The following is a 17,418-nucleotide window of genomic DNA, read 5'->3' on the forward strand; positions in this document are numbered from 1 at the left end:
TGACTGACAGATATATATTCTCAACTCATGACAAAACATTCATATTAATGTTTCATATTAAACACCAACTCATGTGCCAATGGATAATTATCACATATATGTGATAGGATGTTTAACGAAAGTACTACTACACTACCCTAATACCACTTATCCACACAAAAGATTCCCATCTTTCATTATGCAAACACAACTCCACTGCACTATAAATTAAAAATCATTACCCTGCTAAGTGTAAAATATTACCATCTTTTATGCACACTCTTTGCTCCAAAACTACTTCCTGGCCAGCCCAGTGGACTGAAACATTTGACACCCTTGCATAAAATTCTCTTCCTTTGCTCTCCACAAAACATTTATACCCTTACCCACTGCCCATTTTCTTTGATCATTTTGACACCCTCTACTCGTGCACAAAGTATCCCCACACTAAACTGCACATAAAACAATAAAATAATATCTGCTACCCAAGAACCTGCTTCAAACAACACATTCACACCCCTCCGCTTCATGCAAAACAACATCTGCCCTCTGCCCAATACAGATAAAACAACCTTTCACCCTCCACCACCACCGACCCAATGAATGCGCACGTTATATTCACATATATACAAAGAAAGCGTAAGCATACTACTAGCGCTGGATCCAGGGAACGTGTCTGTCCCCTCAGAATGGCCACTACTCGTACTTCGACTGCTGCCCGGCCCACGCCGTGCAGACTCCGTTGGGGAGGCATGCACATGATGTACCCATGCTGCTAGTGAGGCTATTTGTGCCTCCATCCTTTCCATGCGGTTCCTGCAAGGTCAAGATATCACTGTATGAACATATCTTGGTGGATACTAGGGATTTTTTCAATGTCTGAAGAAGACCACTTAATTGCTATTGATGTTGGTTAGAAACTGATGGTTTTGTTCTGTGCCTGTTTCAAGACCACCACCTAGTTGTTATGAATAATATTAACTTCTAAGAAGTGCTTTTGCTTTACTTAGCATTCTGTCAAAAATGGTCCTGACAAATGGTTAAATTAATCATTCATATAATTCCAATACAATTCACTCTGCATGCGTTAAGTATTAGGAATACCTTATTTACCAATATGAAGTAAAAGACAGTTTAAAATGTCAAACCGCGCCTTATCTTTATAATGCACATCAAGGATAAATTCCTTTACACTGTTTGATCCAAGAATGAGTATATGTTGGAATATATACACAAAGAAGTGAAAAAATATACAAGAAAAGACCAGCCAAGACCATAGCAGGCACCCTGAAGACAGTATTACAACTAAGCAATTACTGAAAGATATATCAATACATCAATTTATGTTTCTCTGCCACACAGAAAGACAAAGACTCAGGAAATAATATACGGAAAAAATGCATCAACATACCAACTGAAACTTCCTATCTCCATTCCTACAAACGACTGTATGTAATCAACACACAACAGGCAGGAAATTTCCCTTTCACTCAACTGATGTCATATAAGTAACCCACTAAGCCCAATCATTCTTCTGATATATAAATCCAAGATCTTGAAGCATAAACATGGAAAGACTACAGAAAGTTAGCAGTTAAATTTTCTACTCTGAAGTTCAGACATATTGCAGACTGGCTGAAGCAGAGGAACTCTAACACATACATATCATGTGGTGTAGTGCTCTGAGGTCTGGGAGGCATGACATCTCTCTCGTGTGTGGCCCGATACGACTGTGATCGCTGAGGGAAACTTTCATAGATGGGATTGGACATTGCTGCAAAGGCCAGGGAATGTCTGCTGGCAGGGTCATTTCTGCCACCGCCCCCTGAAATTGGAACACAGCAAACATATTACGCTGTCAGATGGTATAACTTTTCAAACTGACAATCATTTTGACCCTATTGTCAGAATTCTGAAATTCTTTCTAGGTTAGTGGTAAACTAAAATTAATCCTATGCATATGTAGACGCACTGTGCTCAGGAAAAAAACTATAACCCTGTGCCTAAAAATCTGAGGATCAAAATTTGAAATGTGTGTGTCAGTTATCCCCATTTGAGTTATTAAAGAAATGCTATGTTTTCCTGAAACATTTTACCTCACTGCACAATCTACAGTACAAACAGTTTTAGCTTCATGAAATATTTTTTTTTTACTGAAGTCATCATATCTTCCTCTCACTGTTAGTTTTACTTGCTTCTCCATATCTACAGTTTTCTGAAATTTCAGTTATCTGAGAGAGCAAGGCAATGTGTATCACATTTTGAGCTTTAAATTCAGAACCAATCAATCAGGCAATATTTGTTCTGCTAATTTCAAATCTGAACATGATCATCATCTATGTTAACTTCAACAGGTATTCACAAATATAAGACAGCACTTTAGAAAATTAATTTGCCCAGTTAAAATGAGTTTGCAAAACCAGATCCCACTGGAAACAAGTGCAAACCACCCATTCTTTCCCCATCAAAGCACAACAAACAATATCTGATGGGTGCGACAGCGAACCAGTCCGTGTTCATTTCTGTTCTGTGAACCTGTCAAGTCCATGCTTCCAGTCAGTTAAGGGCGGAGATTTTTTCCAGTCTCCCATGTCAACATATACACAGACCTGCCAGTGCTTTAACCATTTTCCTGTGTTTATGCAAGCAAAGAAATCAGTGCACATGTTAAAGATCCCATAATCTATGTCAACATTCTGTGGGTTTTAGAAACATGAACAGACCCACTAACACACACCCCTGAGAGCAAAGGAAAGGCTGTCTGGACCTAATGGCAGAGTAAAAAGATCAGTCCTGCATATAACTGTAAAAACAACTGACGACCAACAAGAGAATGCAGAGTTTCTGGCAGCATCAACAAAAACTGGCATTTCCAGTAATAATATAACACCATCATCTCAAAAAGCAATCCACTGACTGATTGAGAAACAAGCAAGCATAACACCATTATCTCTAAAAGCAATCCATTGAGAAACAAGCAAACAACAAAATCTTTTTCTTTTAAATAAAACACAAATAAAGCCTGTGCATGGTAAAAAAAACAAACAACACCAACTCAGTGACTGACTCAAGTTAGGAAACAATCCACTGAGAACCAAACAAACAACACAACCATAAATACAAAAAAGAAATTTCAAATAATAAACAAATAAACAAAGAAGAAAAAGGAGAAGAATACAATAAGAAACACACACACACACAAACACACACACACACACAAACTCACATACACACACACACTCACACACACACACACACACACAGTCAGTCACACGCACACACAAAACACACACTGACAAAAAGAACAAACTCAGAGACTGACTCATGTCGGGTGGGGGAGGTCCCGTGGCTCGCTGAGGTCCCTGTGGCTGAGCCGTCCGCATGCTGTGAGAGATGTAGGACTGGGGATGGTGATACCCTCCCGCCGTCTGGTACACACTCTCGTAAATCGGCTGCCCCACGGGTGGTGGTGGTGACAGTACCCGGCCGGGGTGAGCCAGATGGGGGTGGCCTTGAGGGTGACCTCCAGGATGCGACTGATGTGACCTGCTCCCAGGCAACACCTCGTAGTGACTCCCGTTCAGCGCCGCCTGCCGAAAACCATTGGCCAGTAAGCGCGGGTTCTCAGGGATGGGGTTCAGAGGTTGGGGGGCCCTTTCTGGGGTGGACATACGCTCCGGGGAATGAGAGTAGCGGTTCCTGGGGGCTCCCGTCGATAAGGAGCGAGGACGCTCAGCTAGCTCAGGCGTCTGGGAGCGAGAGCGTGAGCGTCGCTGTTGGATATATTCCTGCTCCATCTCCCACTGGGCCCGCTCCTTGTGCATCATCTCCTGGTAGTTCTGACCCACTGGCAGGCTTTGCACCTTCGCCATCTGTGCACCATACATTGGTTCATATTCGTTATTGTGAGACTAATCAACTCTATCAAAGGACGTAGTTGGTCTTGCTACCAATACATATATCGGTTGTCTTGTCCCCAAAAAAGTGAACCGCTTTTTGACAAGTATTTTCTCAGTGATAGAGAAACCGAATTCGTTGAACATTTTCACACAGTAACATCAGGGTATCATCAACAAGTCTGCAAAATATCTAAAAGTTCTGACACAAATTATGCGAGTATTGTCAAATTCAAAACAGCATGTCAAAAAATCCAATATCAGAGCAGTACAATGTGACCTTCATCATGTTCATGCCAGCTGCCAAGTGTTGGCATCTGTCAATCAAAGGCAGTCTAAAAATAGCCTGTCTGGGTGTCAAGTCTATTGATTTTTTTTATTGTCGTCTGTTTCCAAAATCAGTTCTGTCCCAAGTTTCAGTTTGGAAAGACCAACTATGCCTTTGAGTGAAAGTGATAAGGTTACATTGAAAACTGTTTCAAGGAGAAAGGCTGGGGTGGATGAAGGATCGTAAAGGAATTTCCAGGCAAGGGGTGGAGTCATTTCACTGTAAATAGACTTATCGCTAAAATACGCACTACAGGGTCAGTAGCACGTAAAATTGGCAGTGGGAGACTGTATGTTCAGAGGAGAACAAGGACCGTGTTGAGGAACTGATTCAATCGCAGGAGGCGAACCCACGAACCCACAAATCTCTTACAGAAGTTGCAAGTGATTTACAAGTGAGCAAGTCTTCTGTGCAAAGAATGGCGAAAGAACTGGAGCTGAAGCCCTTCAAGAGGATACGGGTGTCAAGGAGGAACCAAAATGTTAGAGGGAAAAGAAAAACTCACTGCCGTAACTTGAATGACCGCTACTCAGCCACTGGTGTGAAAAGGATCATTTTCACAGATGAGAAAGACTTTATGTTAGAGATAGCTAAAAATCACCAAAACGATCACGTTTATGGGAAACGGAAACGAGAAATTCAGCCATCTTGCCTCTGTCATGAGACTTCTAGATTTTCAAAAAAGATAATGGTTTCAGCTGGAGTATCCTGGAAAGGAAAAACATTCATTTTATTGACAATGATAGAGCCAAGGTTAATAGTGAAAGCTACATTTAGTTACTGGATGACAATCTTGTCCCGGATTGTTGGCGTCTTTATCTTAGAAACAATTTTGTGTTTCAGCAAGATGGGGCTCCTTCACACACAAGTAAGGTACCCCAGGCCCATCTGGAGGAGGCTACACCAGAATTCATCAAGAAGGATGAATGGCCTCCACAAAGTCCTGACTGAAACCCAATTGATTATACCATATGGGACTCTCTAAAGGAGAAATTTTACTGGGGAGTGAGAGACAAATTGACCGAGCAGGTGTTAAAGGACAGGATAATTATGTCATGGGAGGAGATTGGTGGAAGAAATACGTAAAAGCATTTCTGCTTGGAAGAAACAGCTTCATTTAGTCATGGAGGAAGATGGAGGCCACACTGAGCATAAACTGAAACAAGTGAGTTTTCCTCAGATATTGGATTTTTTGGCATGCTGTTTTGAATTTGACAATACTCGCATAATTTGTGTCCAAACTTTTAGATATTTTGCAGACCTGTTGATAATACCCTAAGGTTACTGAGTGAAAATTTTTAATCAATTCGTTTTCTCTATCACTGAGAAAATACTTGTCAAAAAGCAGTTCACTTTTTGGGGGGAAACCTGATATACATAGAGATAAATATAGATATAGATATGGAGTGATGGCCTAGAGGTAACGCGTCTGCCTAGGAAGTGAGAGAATCTAAGCGCACTTGTTCGAATCACTGTACAGTCGCCAATATCTTCTCCCCCTCCACTAGACTTTGAGTGGTGGTCTGAACGCTAGTCATTCGGATGAGACGATAAACGAGGTCCCGTGTGCAGCATGCACTTAGCACACATAAAAGATCCCTGGGCAACAAAAGGGTTGTCCCTGGCAAAATTTTGTAGAAAAAATCCACTTCAATAGGAAAAACAAATAAAACTGCAGGCAGGAAAAAAAAAAAAAAAAAAAAAGGGTGGCGCTTTCAGTGTAGTGACGCGCTCTCCCTAGAGAGAGCAGCCCGAATATATATATATATATATATATATATATCACTTTCAATACATCAACAGAAAGAAATTCCATAAATCAATAAATAAGAAAATCAAGTCACATCAACCTATTACTTGCAAATGTATTTACCCTCTTTCAAGACCACATGACAAGACCACATGACCACAATGACGTGCCCCACCTTGAATAAGATAACGATGGTACCTGGAGAAAATGGTGCAAACAAAAATCTACATTATCTAACACACATCAATTTTGTTCTTTCTGAACATACAAATCATTCTTACTTACTTGCTCAGTGAAGACCAACTTCTTATAGCATAAACAAGCTCCCATCGATCAAGCTCACAAAAGAGACAATCAATGCAAGGAATTCAAGATATTTTCTTCATGATTCCAACAAAGCTCAATCCCTATTTTAAAGACATAAAAATATGTTTTCGAAACAGAAGAATATGGTCCAATTCTGCACAGCCCATTGTCTATTATACACCATTTCAAATTCAGGTTTATAATTAAACATTTAACACAATTTTAAAATTTGTTTTCTGTCCCTGTATCCAAGTGGTTGCACAACACAATTGCTATGTAAGAAGAATCAAGAGCGCTCTCTGCCCCAAAGCTGCAACAACACTTATGAAACTGACTCCCCCACATAAATGTGCTAACCTTTTTATGTGAAAAAACTCACGAGAGCAATTACACTCCCAACTTGAACCTATGTGACATATACAAAGAAAAGGGGCATGAAATGTCACAGGAAATGTGTTTAGCATGACCACTTATTGCTTACCAATGACAGGTGAACTTTAAAAGCAAACATATGAGCAATCAGACAGAAAGGAGGACAGAGAGAACCAGAGTGGGGAGAGAAAAAAAAGTGAAAGAAAACAAAAGATGAGACAGGGGGAAAGGAAACACTGAGAGACAGAGATAAAGTGTGTGTGTGTGTGTGTGTGTGTGTGTGTGTGTGTGTGTGTGACTGTGACTGTAAGCATGTGAGAGAAAGGTTGAGTGTGTGTGAGAGAGAGAGAAGAGACATAGAGAGAGAGAGAGGGCACACACATGCAGTATCCATACACATGTATGCATGTGTACACATGCACTGGACACTCAGCAAAGCTTCCGATGGGGGTCTGGGGGAGGGGGGTAAGGTAGGGTGAGGGGGGGTGGGGGGGGGGGTAAGAAGCAACATGACCCCTGGAAAGGACACAGAGGGGTCAAAAAGCAAAGTTCATATGTCAGTCAAGCAAATACACAAGCAGCAAGACACATGTGCACTCGATGGGCCATAATGGAAACCCAAGCATACACCATTAGAGGAAATTAGGTGTGGGTGTGTGGGTGCACTGTCAACATGAAGCCATGCTCAGTCAGTGCAGAGACAAGAGACACCACCCAAGAAAGTGGAAGTGAGATAGAGCAAGAGAGTGCATGGTGGAAAAGTATTTTACAAAATACTTTGTTGGGTGAAGAACCTCAACCAGTTTCACCACTTTCAGCCCCTCCACCACCATCTTTCCTGGCCAGCCCTCCTCTCCCTTACTCCCCTTTCTCCGCCCACTGCTGTTATTTCTTCTAATTCAATGCCACTTACATCTGACACCCCCCCTCCAGCAACGCAACCTTCTCCGAGCCCAGCCCTGAACATGACCTGAGGGCCAACAAGTCATTAAAGTGAACTCTACCCCACTTCTCCTACATACAGCCACATTCACAAGCTGCACAGTGAGCAAACTCTGGCCCTTTCCCATTTACATTGAGTACAGGATGTCTCTGAATATTTACCTCAGAAGTTTTGTCTAGCCTTCTTCTCAAAAGATGAATGAATTTTTCCGCTTTCTTCGTCAATGTTTTCAGTATCTCTCTCATAGACACACTTCACTTTCAATGTCACAATTCTGAGTGCCAGAAGTAAACGTTTTTTGTAACTATGATTGCACAGAGCACAGTCGAGAAGTCAGACCACACAAAACTGTTATTTGAAAATAAATCATTTTCCATCACACAAAAACCTTTTTTTTTTTTAACTTAAGACCATAATCCTATTCTTCTTTTTACTGATACCCGTAGAAACTGCAGAAAAAATCATAAAGGTAGGCAGGTCTGGAGTGCTGATGCCTGGAACGTAATACCAAGAACGTTACAAAAATTCACTCTCACCTCCTCCCTGTAGAGAGCAGCAGCAGCAGCATCAGGAGCATAGCCCTGTCGTGAGGATGGCCGGGAGGACACGGGAACTTGTTGCAGGCGTCCCCGGCTCTCTGGTAGGCTCTTGACACGCTGCGGCTCCTCACTGTCACACTCATGGATCTTCAGCACTGTGCGGTCCTGGATGTCTCTGAACACACATGACACAGCATGCACCTGTCAGTACAGCAGTGGGTGTGTGTGTGTGTGTGTGTGTGTGTGTGTGTGTGTGTGTGTGTGACGTGTGTGTGTGTGTGTGTGTGAACATGTGTCTTTAAGTGCATGAGTTATTGAGTATGCATGTGTGGTGGCATGTGCAAGTGAGTGATAGAGATAGTGTGTGTGTATACATGTGTGAGAAAAAGTAAGTGTGTGAGCGAAAGAAAGAAAGAAAGAGAGAGAGAGAGAGAGAGAGAGAGAGAGAGAATGTGTGAGAGCAAGAGAGAAAGTGATCTTCTTTTGTAACCCCTTTCACTTCCAAATTTCACAAATCTTTTTCTTTTCATTCTATGCAAGATTCATTTCGTCTTATTATAAACTTGTACAGTTTTCCACTCCTTTTGTTAAACCTTTTTTTTTTTCTTTTTCTTTTAACTCTAAAACACAATATCTGAAATCTGTTCAAAGTAAGGATGACTTTGAAATATGCAAATAATATAGGAAAAGAACATTCCAATCAAATTAATGGTGACACAGGTCACACAGCACTTGTACGCACGGAACAGATAACTTGAGCCAGTTGAGGAAAGCAGGTCAGCAGAATCTTCATGAATGAAAACAACTTAATCAATCTACTGGTGTTCTTTTTTTTCTTTTCTTTCTTTCAATCTGAAATGATATTATTAGGTTGGTTATTTACAAAAAAAAGATATTCATCTCCAAAAGGCCCAGTGACCTTCACTGGCTTCAGTTTGGGCTAAATGGAAATGTCATGCTTAAAGAAAGTTTTCAAATAAAAAAAAAAATTCTCAATTGGGCTGAACCTTCAAGATTTATCTGATCTGTCAAAACACAAAAGCTTTTGTGTCACATGGATGTATCTAGTATCACGATCAAACATATTGTCAGGAAGCAGCTTTCATACTCTCATGATCTTGAATAAAAATCAACATAAAAATGGAAAACAAAACAACTGGTCTTTTCTGTCCTTTTGAATGAAAATTTCGTAAGTTTGCATAAATTTGCATATTCTGCTACACTGGAACCAATCAAGCAATTTGCAAAAAAATAAATATGAACAATAAACACACAAATAAACACATGTAGTGATGTACGCCATCTTTCTTTCATGCTCTGGAGACACACACAAAATGAAACCTTTTTTTAATTTTTAACTGACTGAGCAATGCAAAAAGAGAAAGAACAATGCCAACAAGCATGTGATGATAACCCAGATATATATAGGACACACATGAAAGACAACCAGAACTCACCGAAGGTCTTCTAACTGGAAGAAGATGTTTGTGGCTGCTTCCAAGATGTAGATTTTACGTTTCGGGGAATCAAGGAACTCCATCGACAACTTCTCGGGGAAAGCCCGAACAAACAGCGCCCGCACAGTATCCAGGCTGGTGATCTCATTGGGCAGCAGCGACTTCTTGGTCTCCTCTCCAAACACCAGGAACACCAGGCCTGCAGTGCAAGTCCAAGCGGAGCAGATGAAGGCAAAATAAACAACTGAGGCCAAATGATTATTGCTTGCTCTGTGTTTAGATGAGTGATCAAGTCTGGCAAGCCACAAAAACTGGCTCTGTGTTTTAGCAAGTGTTCCAATCTAAGTTTATTATGTTCTTGTAGATATTTTTCATTTACTAATTTTTTTTTTTTAAGGCTTGTTGTACAAATACAAATCAGGCCTTTTTTCACAAAATTTTACAACAAATTCTCAAATTCAGAAAAGTCAACTTTATTCATTCTGACTGATTGTCTCCAAAAGTCAATTGGTTCTCATTCTAACATTCTCATATATATTTATACTCAGTTGAAACTGAAACAGTGAAAGCTTACAAAGTTGCAGGAGAACAACAAATTATCTCTATGCTGGCCTGTCAGTTGATCTTTTCTCATAACATAAAAAATCTTTCACATAACCTCGTCAATCAGTTCACAAACTGTTCTGTGACGACCAACACTGGTTCACAACAGGACAGATCTGCATGAGAAATTATTTACTCACCAATAGGTCTTTCCAGAGAAGAGGAAGCACTGCGAACGATGGGCAAGCTTGCTCGTGCCATTCCGCCCCTTTGGAAAGTGGACGGCTCCACATCTGACATGGTCCCTGCATCATCACTGTCCAGCAGACGAGAACTCTGGGGGTTGTAGGTTACCACTGTTGTACGCCTCCGTTGGGGCTCTCGAGGGCGAGGGTTCTGATTAAAAGAAAAAAAAAAAAAGAAGAAAAGTTGAGATCAAGTGTCAAATGAAGTCTAACTGGAAAGTGTAGTCACAGATTCCACACTGTTGTAACAAAGCACCACTGTAAATCAATCTTCCCAGGATTTCAAAAGAAAAAAAAATTCCATAGGTAGTTATTTTGAACTGATCAATGGAATAAGTTGTTTTGTAGTTGTACTGATCAGTCTTCTTGCTGTATGTTCTGGTATGACCCACAGTTTGTTCCCTTTCACCCTTATTCTTTTTCTAATTTAAAACAATAAAAAATCTCATTCCCGTCCATCTTTTTTCAGGTGGTTGGGATGTCAGATTTAGAGGCTCTGTAATTCTGTCTAGTTGCAGCAATAATTTTTATCCCTATTCAATTCACTTCAACGAAGGAGGTCCTCAGATGTGACTTTCTTTAAAACTGGATCTAAATTATTTCTGTTGAGTTTGTTCCTTGACAGAGTTTCTCACTTTACTTTCATTCAATTTTCATACTCTTCTTTGACATTTTCCTGTCTAATAACAGCCATAAAACACAATTTGCATGACAGCCATACACCAACTTTATCCATGGTGCTCCACAGAATCATGATTTCATACGCAATTTTGTGTTAAAAGATGAGTGTTTTCTGTTATATCCGATTTTCTGATGGCAAATTCATTTTATTCTTGATAAATTGATTACTTTGAAAGACATTTGTATTAAATTCAATTTTCTCACAGAAACTGCATTCTTGGGGAAACTGAAAGTTAAAAGAATTTGGGAGAGAAATATCAAATCATCATGATAGGATTTGTAATTAGTCCCCCCATCCCCCACGCCCCCTCTTTCCCTGCCCAAAAACAACAAAGAAACAAACAAAAAACAGTTAAAACAACAAAAAAACACCCACCTGCTAAAGCCTTAACTTTGTGCATGCATGTGTGTGTGTGTGCATATGTATGTGCGTGTCCTTTCTTCACCATTAAATCTTACATCTTTCTCCACCTGTTAATTTATTTGCAAGAATCTTGTGATTCCATATCTGACTACATCTCTAGATTTGCCAGATAACATCCATGCTTTTTTATAGTTAAAGCATATCAAACATGTACATGCATGGTGTTTAATGCCCTACACCAAAGCCTTCTCTGTTAGACTATTTTGTTTCAAAGAAACCACATCATTCTATATTCATTTCATCCTCTCTAGTGCTCCCTCCCTATCTCTTAATCTTATTTTATTCGGTCTTTCCGCTGATCTCCTCTGCTCTAAATTTCTTTGAATCCTGCCATTTTGTCACTTAGTGACAAACCCATCCATACTTTGTCATTCTTTCCAGTCTTTCTCAATGCCTCATTGTCTTTTAGCTCTATACTATTCATGTTTATTGGTTCAGACTCTCTAAGTTTACTAAACTCTCTCTGGTGCTAGCTCCTCCATTCAGGCACTCATTCTATCTCTACAGCTTTGCCTAAATCCATTTCTTTCTGGTTTGCATGGATAATAGAATTATATATATATATATATATATATATATATATATATGTGTGTGTGTGTGTGTGTGTGTGTGTGCTGTTTCTGCTGCCACTTAAAAAGCTTTGGCCATACATTATGCATGAGAGTTGGGACAGTGTTGAAAAAAACTTCTGAAAATGGTATGCAAGGGTTCTGTGGAGATACGGGCCTAACTTTTATTTATTGCTCGTCACTTATATTCATGAAAATAATAATAGAAAACAAATGCAACACTTCTACAGGTATGTGCACACAATTACATGTGGAGAGTGAGGCAAGATTGACTTACAGAATGAGACAAAGAGAGAGATAAAGACTGAATTAAGACTATCAATTCTGGCTGATCATTAATCCCGATGTCAAGGCCTTTCCAAAAAAATTAAATTAAAAAAATATATGAAAAGCATTTGTCTGGTATACATTCACTGTTTGACTTTGAGTATGTCTGGACACTTCATCATGTATCAAATGAGAATAAAAGATAGCAGAGGGGGATTCGGAATGGTAAAGACAGGCTCATGTATTCGGAGACATGGACAGAATGCTGGTCCTGTGAGAGAGAGTGGGGTAAAGATATACAGACACTCAAACAGAATGGAAACCAGAGCCTTCAGAAATAGAGAGACAGAGACCAAGAGACAGACACCATGGAGGAGGGAGGAGGGAGACAGACAGACAAACATTAACAAAGAAATGAGAGTGGCTCTGGCACACCAGCTGTGACCACTGGAGTGGGCTTTCTTAATACCCAGTGACCTATCTGAATGAAAATGTTTAATTACACAAATTCATTTTTGCATCAGGGGCAGGGGAGGGGCTGGTGAGTGCAGCTGGAGGAAGGGGGAGAGAGAAAACAGCAACCTTCCAACTCCATCTATGTCTCTCCTATTCATCCCATTCAATCAAACGTCCAACTACCTCTCCCTTCTCTCCTTGACCAGAATCAACCCCAGGAGTTGAAGGGGGGCTGGCGGTAGCAGACGACATTTTCGACGTCAGTGTCACATCCGGTCGCCTGCCCGTTACCCCTCCGTCGCAACGTGACACATCACATTTCTCATTCTCCTTGCACGCTCCTGATCTGGCGCGAACGTCAATATTATCCACAGAGGTAGCGCTCTTCTGTTTCCAGATGGCCATAGACGTCGACTCGTACCGTCTTATGAGGCCAAGGTCCAGAGACTTTCTTCGCGACTCCTTGAGGGTGTTCACACTGTCTGCAGAACGAGACCTCGAATTTTTCCGCCTCAGGAACTTGAACATTGTGAGGATTTGTAGTTTCGGGGACAATGACGGTTCGGGAATCCTCTTGGTGAGACAGAGCAAGAGTCGGTTATATACTGGCCTGAATATGAAAGATATCTCTTGATGCACCGACTTTCGATGGCTTTTTTAAAATGTTGTTACACACACACACACACACACACACACACTACGGCTGCACCTGATGAGAGAATGAATGAGCCTCCAGTGAAGCTTATTTCATACAATCTAAAAACAAAAGTCGTCGTCGTCTCAGTTGGTGTTCAGTCAAGAACTTGATGCAGATCTCTCTCTCTCTCTCTGGGCAGGCCTATGTCCACAATGTATCCCGACGCACGTCCGTCACATCAGTCTAAGTGACCGGCCCGGCATGCCACGTCAGTGACAGGGAAATTAAGTTATAGACCGATAACACTGAGGCTCTGCGGTTTTGCCGGTCACATTCAACGATGTCCGAGTCTCCCAGTTATTGATAATGAACTGAAGATCGTTGTGACTGCAATAATTGACTGAAGAACGGGCGTAGGCTGCACTGAGACTACTCAGTTGAAAGCGGCCGGTGGTAATAATCAAGTTCATCAACTGAGTTAATAGTTCACCCTCTCTCTTGCTTCATTATGCTTTGCTTTTCGTGTTCGATTTCTGGTGTGCAGCTTTATTTTGTCCCAGGACTTACTGACACACTCTGACACACACACTTCGCCATTTCTCCTCAAGTTCAGCTAATAATCATTTTCAACCAGAGACAGTGGACACGCACACAAAAACCATCCCAACTCCAAAACCGATGGGCTAAAGACAAGTGGCGGTTATGTCCATCAGTATACTAGTGTGCGCTCGTCCGCACTCTGTAAACCCCTCCAATCTGAAAAATGTGCACACCGAAACCAGAAACTATATATATATGTCACACAATGAAGTAAGCTTTGGGTGTGTCCTGCTCAAGTTCAATGTATGCTACAATAATACACAATAACAGCGGATTGTACACATCCGACACGTATTTCGCGCAGTATCAATTAAGTTATTCAGAATCCTGGACTACACTCCGGGTACAGCTGAATACGCTGGACGGCAGGCAGGTACCCAACCTTATGCACACAAACACACACACAGGTAAAATGAGTTCGCTGTACGAGCGCGTATACACTGACACCAACACGCATATAAACACCACACGACGCTGGATCACCGTGTCTCTCCCAATATGAAAGGCGCAGGTAACAACAGAAACGCTCATCAAACGAGAAAACCCAGACTACACACGTTCGGCTGTCCTTCAACTGTTGACACAGTGCACAATGAAATGCAGATGAGTTCCCTCAGGCGATCTGACCCAACGTCGGGTTGTCCCAGTTGTGTTATCTCCGCAAAGTTGACACAGGTTCAGCCCCCCTTCGTCTTCGTTCGCCACATCGGAGATTACAAACATTCCCTACGAAGTAAAGATAAAGTGCAACATATGGGTCTCAGTCCTCAGTGACACAAGGCATGGGGTTCTCCGGCCCATTGCTGTGGCGCATGTCTCTGAAAATGCAGCGAGATCCGACCTGGAAAGTTCGTTCAGTGGGAAGAAAGTGGGACCGAAGTGGGACTGACTGAGCTTGCTATATATGATTCATGTGTTTGTTGGAGCGTTTTGCATCGCCATGCTCCACTGACTCTGACACGAGGCCTTCCGCGCAACCGCTAATTCATACATGCACGACTGTTTATGTGCAACCACTCTCACTTCGCCTACCCCCTCATCACTCTCTCTCTCTCTGAAAAACGCATACATCAATGCACCATGCAATTGGTCGAGCTTGCTTGAAGTAGTGTGTGTGTGTGTGTGTGTGTGTGTGTGTGTGTACGTGCGTGCGTGTATGTGTGTGTGTCTGTGTGTGCGGTGTGTATGTGCAAGCGTGCTTTCCTTCAGATGGTTACAGCCAGAGACAACCGACAGTTGTACCACAGAGGCCATGCAGTAATACATTAAGCGTGTACTATTGGCCTTGACCACGTAACTCTCTCCTTCCAGCTATGTTCGTCCTCCTATGGGTATGCAGTGCTTACGCCCCATGTGTCCTGCAGTCAGTCAGTCAAGGCCAAAACGCCAGGCTCGTCTTCCGCCTGATTGTCCCCCGATGCCTTTGCTGTTTGCTCACTTCAGCCGTGCAGAGCGCGTAAGGTTCGCGTTCTGTCCGTTTCGGGTGGCACGGAGAGCACTTACTTTTTGTTGTTGTTCTTGTTGCTGTTTTGTTTCGTTTTACTGCTGGCAGTGCTGTTGTACAGTATATAGTGTGGTTCGGCAGGAAAGCTCTTCTTGGAGGCCTGGAGGTTTAGAGCGCGCGCGTGTGTGTGTCTATGAGTCTGTGTGTGCATGCGTGCGCACGTTTTCCCTGTATCCAATAGGAGCACGAACATTACAATAAAATGTTTGGGTGGGTTTTTTTTTCAGGAGCTGAATTATATCACTGGTACACTTTTGCGACCATGCAAACTATACACCAACTGACAAGCTGTGCTGTGCCTCCGTATAATAAATAGCTTGTGTTGAATAAAAACAGTGACTCACCCCGTCTGAAAAGAGGTTTCTTTTCAACTGTATTGTCACAACAAATCTTGCCCCGGTTTCCCCGTACACCCTCTCGCCCCCACCCCCAGTGGATTCTTGTACAGCCATGTCATTTTAATCATCGTGTGTGTGTGTGTGTGTGTGTGTGTGTGTGTGAGTGTGTGTGTGTGTGTTTAGGGGGTGGGGTGTGTGGGGAGGCGGCACACTGAGACAGGTTGGAAGGGAGGAGGAGAAGGGCGTGCTTGGGGGCGTGTGCGCGCCCGCAAACACACACACACACACACACACACGGACAGCAAGAGACTGCATGACGTCAGGAGGTGAATTTAAGACATGACAAAAGCAAACAGAGAACATTTTAGTAAATAAACAGTGGAAAAAAAGGAAAGAATCCAATGAAAACAATAAACAAATACGCCTGTCATCATTCATATGAACACACTGGATGTTTTCCAATGTCAGATAGCGGTTGATGTGTTTTTTACGGCATGTTTATAGTCAACTGGATGATGTAAGGCGCTTTGAGCAGCATTGGTGCTGGATATCGCGCCATAGAAAAACTATGTATTATTATTAGTAGTAGTATTATCATCAAGAGAGCCCGTAGTTCCAGCGATACAAAAATACAAAACCTTGTCATGATCACATGCCCCCAACCCCCACCCCACCCCCTCTTCCGCCCCGCCCACTCCACTCCTGAAGAATAACAAACTTTTCAGGTCGCTCTTAAATAATGATATCGTCTGAAAATGAAAAAGAAATTGCAGAGACAGATACAAGTGGGGGAGGGAGGGAGTGGAAGAGAGGTTCTGGCGCGCGCGCGCACGCACACACACACATACTTCAGAAACAGATGGGGGAGGGTTGGGGGGGCGGGGGGGGGGGAGTGGGGGTTATCCCAGACAAAACCGATAAAGGGATGATGTATTCTATCCGGCACACACCTGATCACATCAACCCTCCACAATCCCTCACCAAACAAGTGAACCTCTTCCACCACCACTACTTCCGTTCATCTGAGTTCAAAATCCGTCCTTCACTTATCTTGGGGCTTCAGCAACTTTACTGTTGTTGTCGTTTATGTTTTTGACGATCATGTCGTTGTGTCTGCGCATTCACAGATAGATTCATGAGCATCCTCCCCCCCCCCCCCCACCACCACCCTCCCCCCATCCCCCAGCTGGATGACAACGATGGTCATCATCGATCTCGATGGACACACCATACATTCCTACCTAACAAAAGAAGCAGAACTTCAAGCTAAAATGCATTATTTCTATGTTAACGAAGATAAAATTAATGAGGATGGATTCCTCGTATCCTTTTGTTCTGCAATCCATGTTAATGTTCCCGTTCACAACAGTGTGAATACAGAACAATCTTCTTTTTTTTTTCTTTTCTAGAATAACATTAAAAAAAAATAAAATGTCTCAGCCACACAAACATACCAAAAAATAAGGACTGGGTGTGGTCGTATAAATCTCTCCTTCAACCCTACTGAAAGTAACCTAATTATCCAAACCCATTTGTCTAGTCCCCGCTTTTCATTACAGGAACATTCATGCTGCTGTATTCTGC

The 17,418-nt window shown here is 42.0% G+C and overlaps 1 protein-coding gene across 10 annotated transcripts in view; it reads right to left on the reverse strand.

The window, feature by feature from the left end:
- LOC143301002 (coiled-coil domain-containing protein AGAP005037-like) overlaps nucleotides 1-17,418 on the reverse strand; it is a 261,368-nt gene that overhangs the window by 22,857 nt on the left and 221,093 nt on the right. For 7 of the 10 annotated variants that reach the window (XM_076615001.1, XM_076615018.1, XM_076614993.1 and 4 more), the window contains 6 exons: nucleotides 10,314-10,509; nucleotides 9,571-9,769; nucleotides 8,111-8,288; nucleotides 3,302-3,851; nucleotides 1,642-1,804; nucleotides 629-795 (listed from right to left, as the gene is read on the reverse strand). In XM_076615001.1, coding sequence (XP_076471116.1) covers nucleotides 629-795; nucleotides 1,642-1,804; nucleotides 3,302-3,851; nucleotides 8,111-8,288; nucleotides 9,571-9,769; nucleotides 10,314-10,509 — 1,453 coding nt within the window. Of the gene's footprint in view, nucleotides 1-628; nucleotides 796-1,641; nucleotides 1,805-3,301; nucleotides 3,852-8,110; nucleotides 8,289-9,570; nucleotides 9,770-10,313; nucleotides 10,510-12,938; nucleotides 14,695-17,418 lie in introns of those variants that run through there. The other 3 variants (XM_076615027.1, XM_076615010.1, XM_076615054.1) reach the window with 2 other exon arrangements.

Source organism: Babylonia areolata, chromosome 2 (genome assembly GCF_041734735.1).
Source record: "Babylonia areolata isolate BAREFJ2019XMU chromosome 2, ASM4173473v1, whole genome shotgun sequence".
Taxonomy (NCBI): Eukaryota; Metazoa; Mollusca; class Gastropoda; order Neogastropoda; family Buccinidae; genus Babylonia; species Babylonia areolata.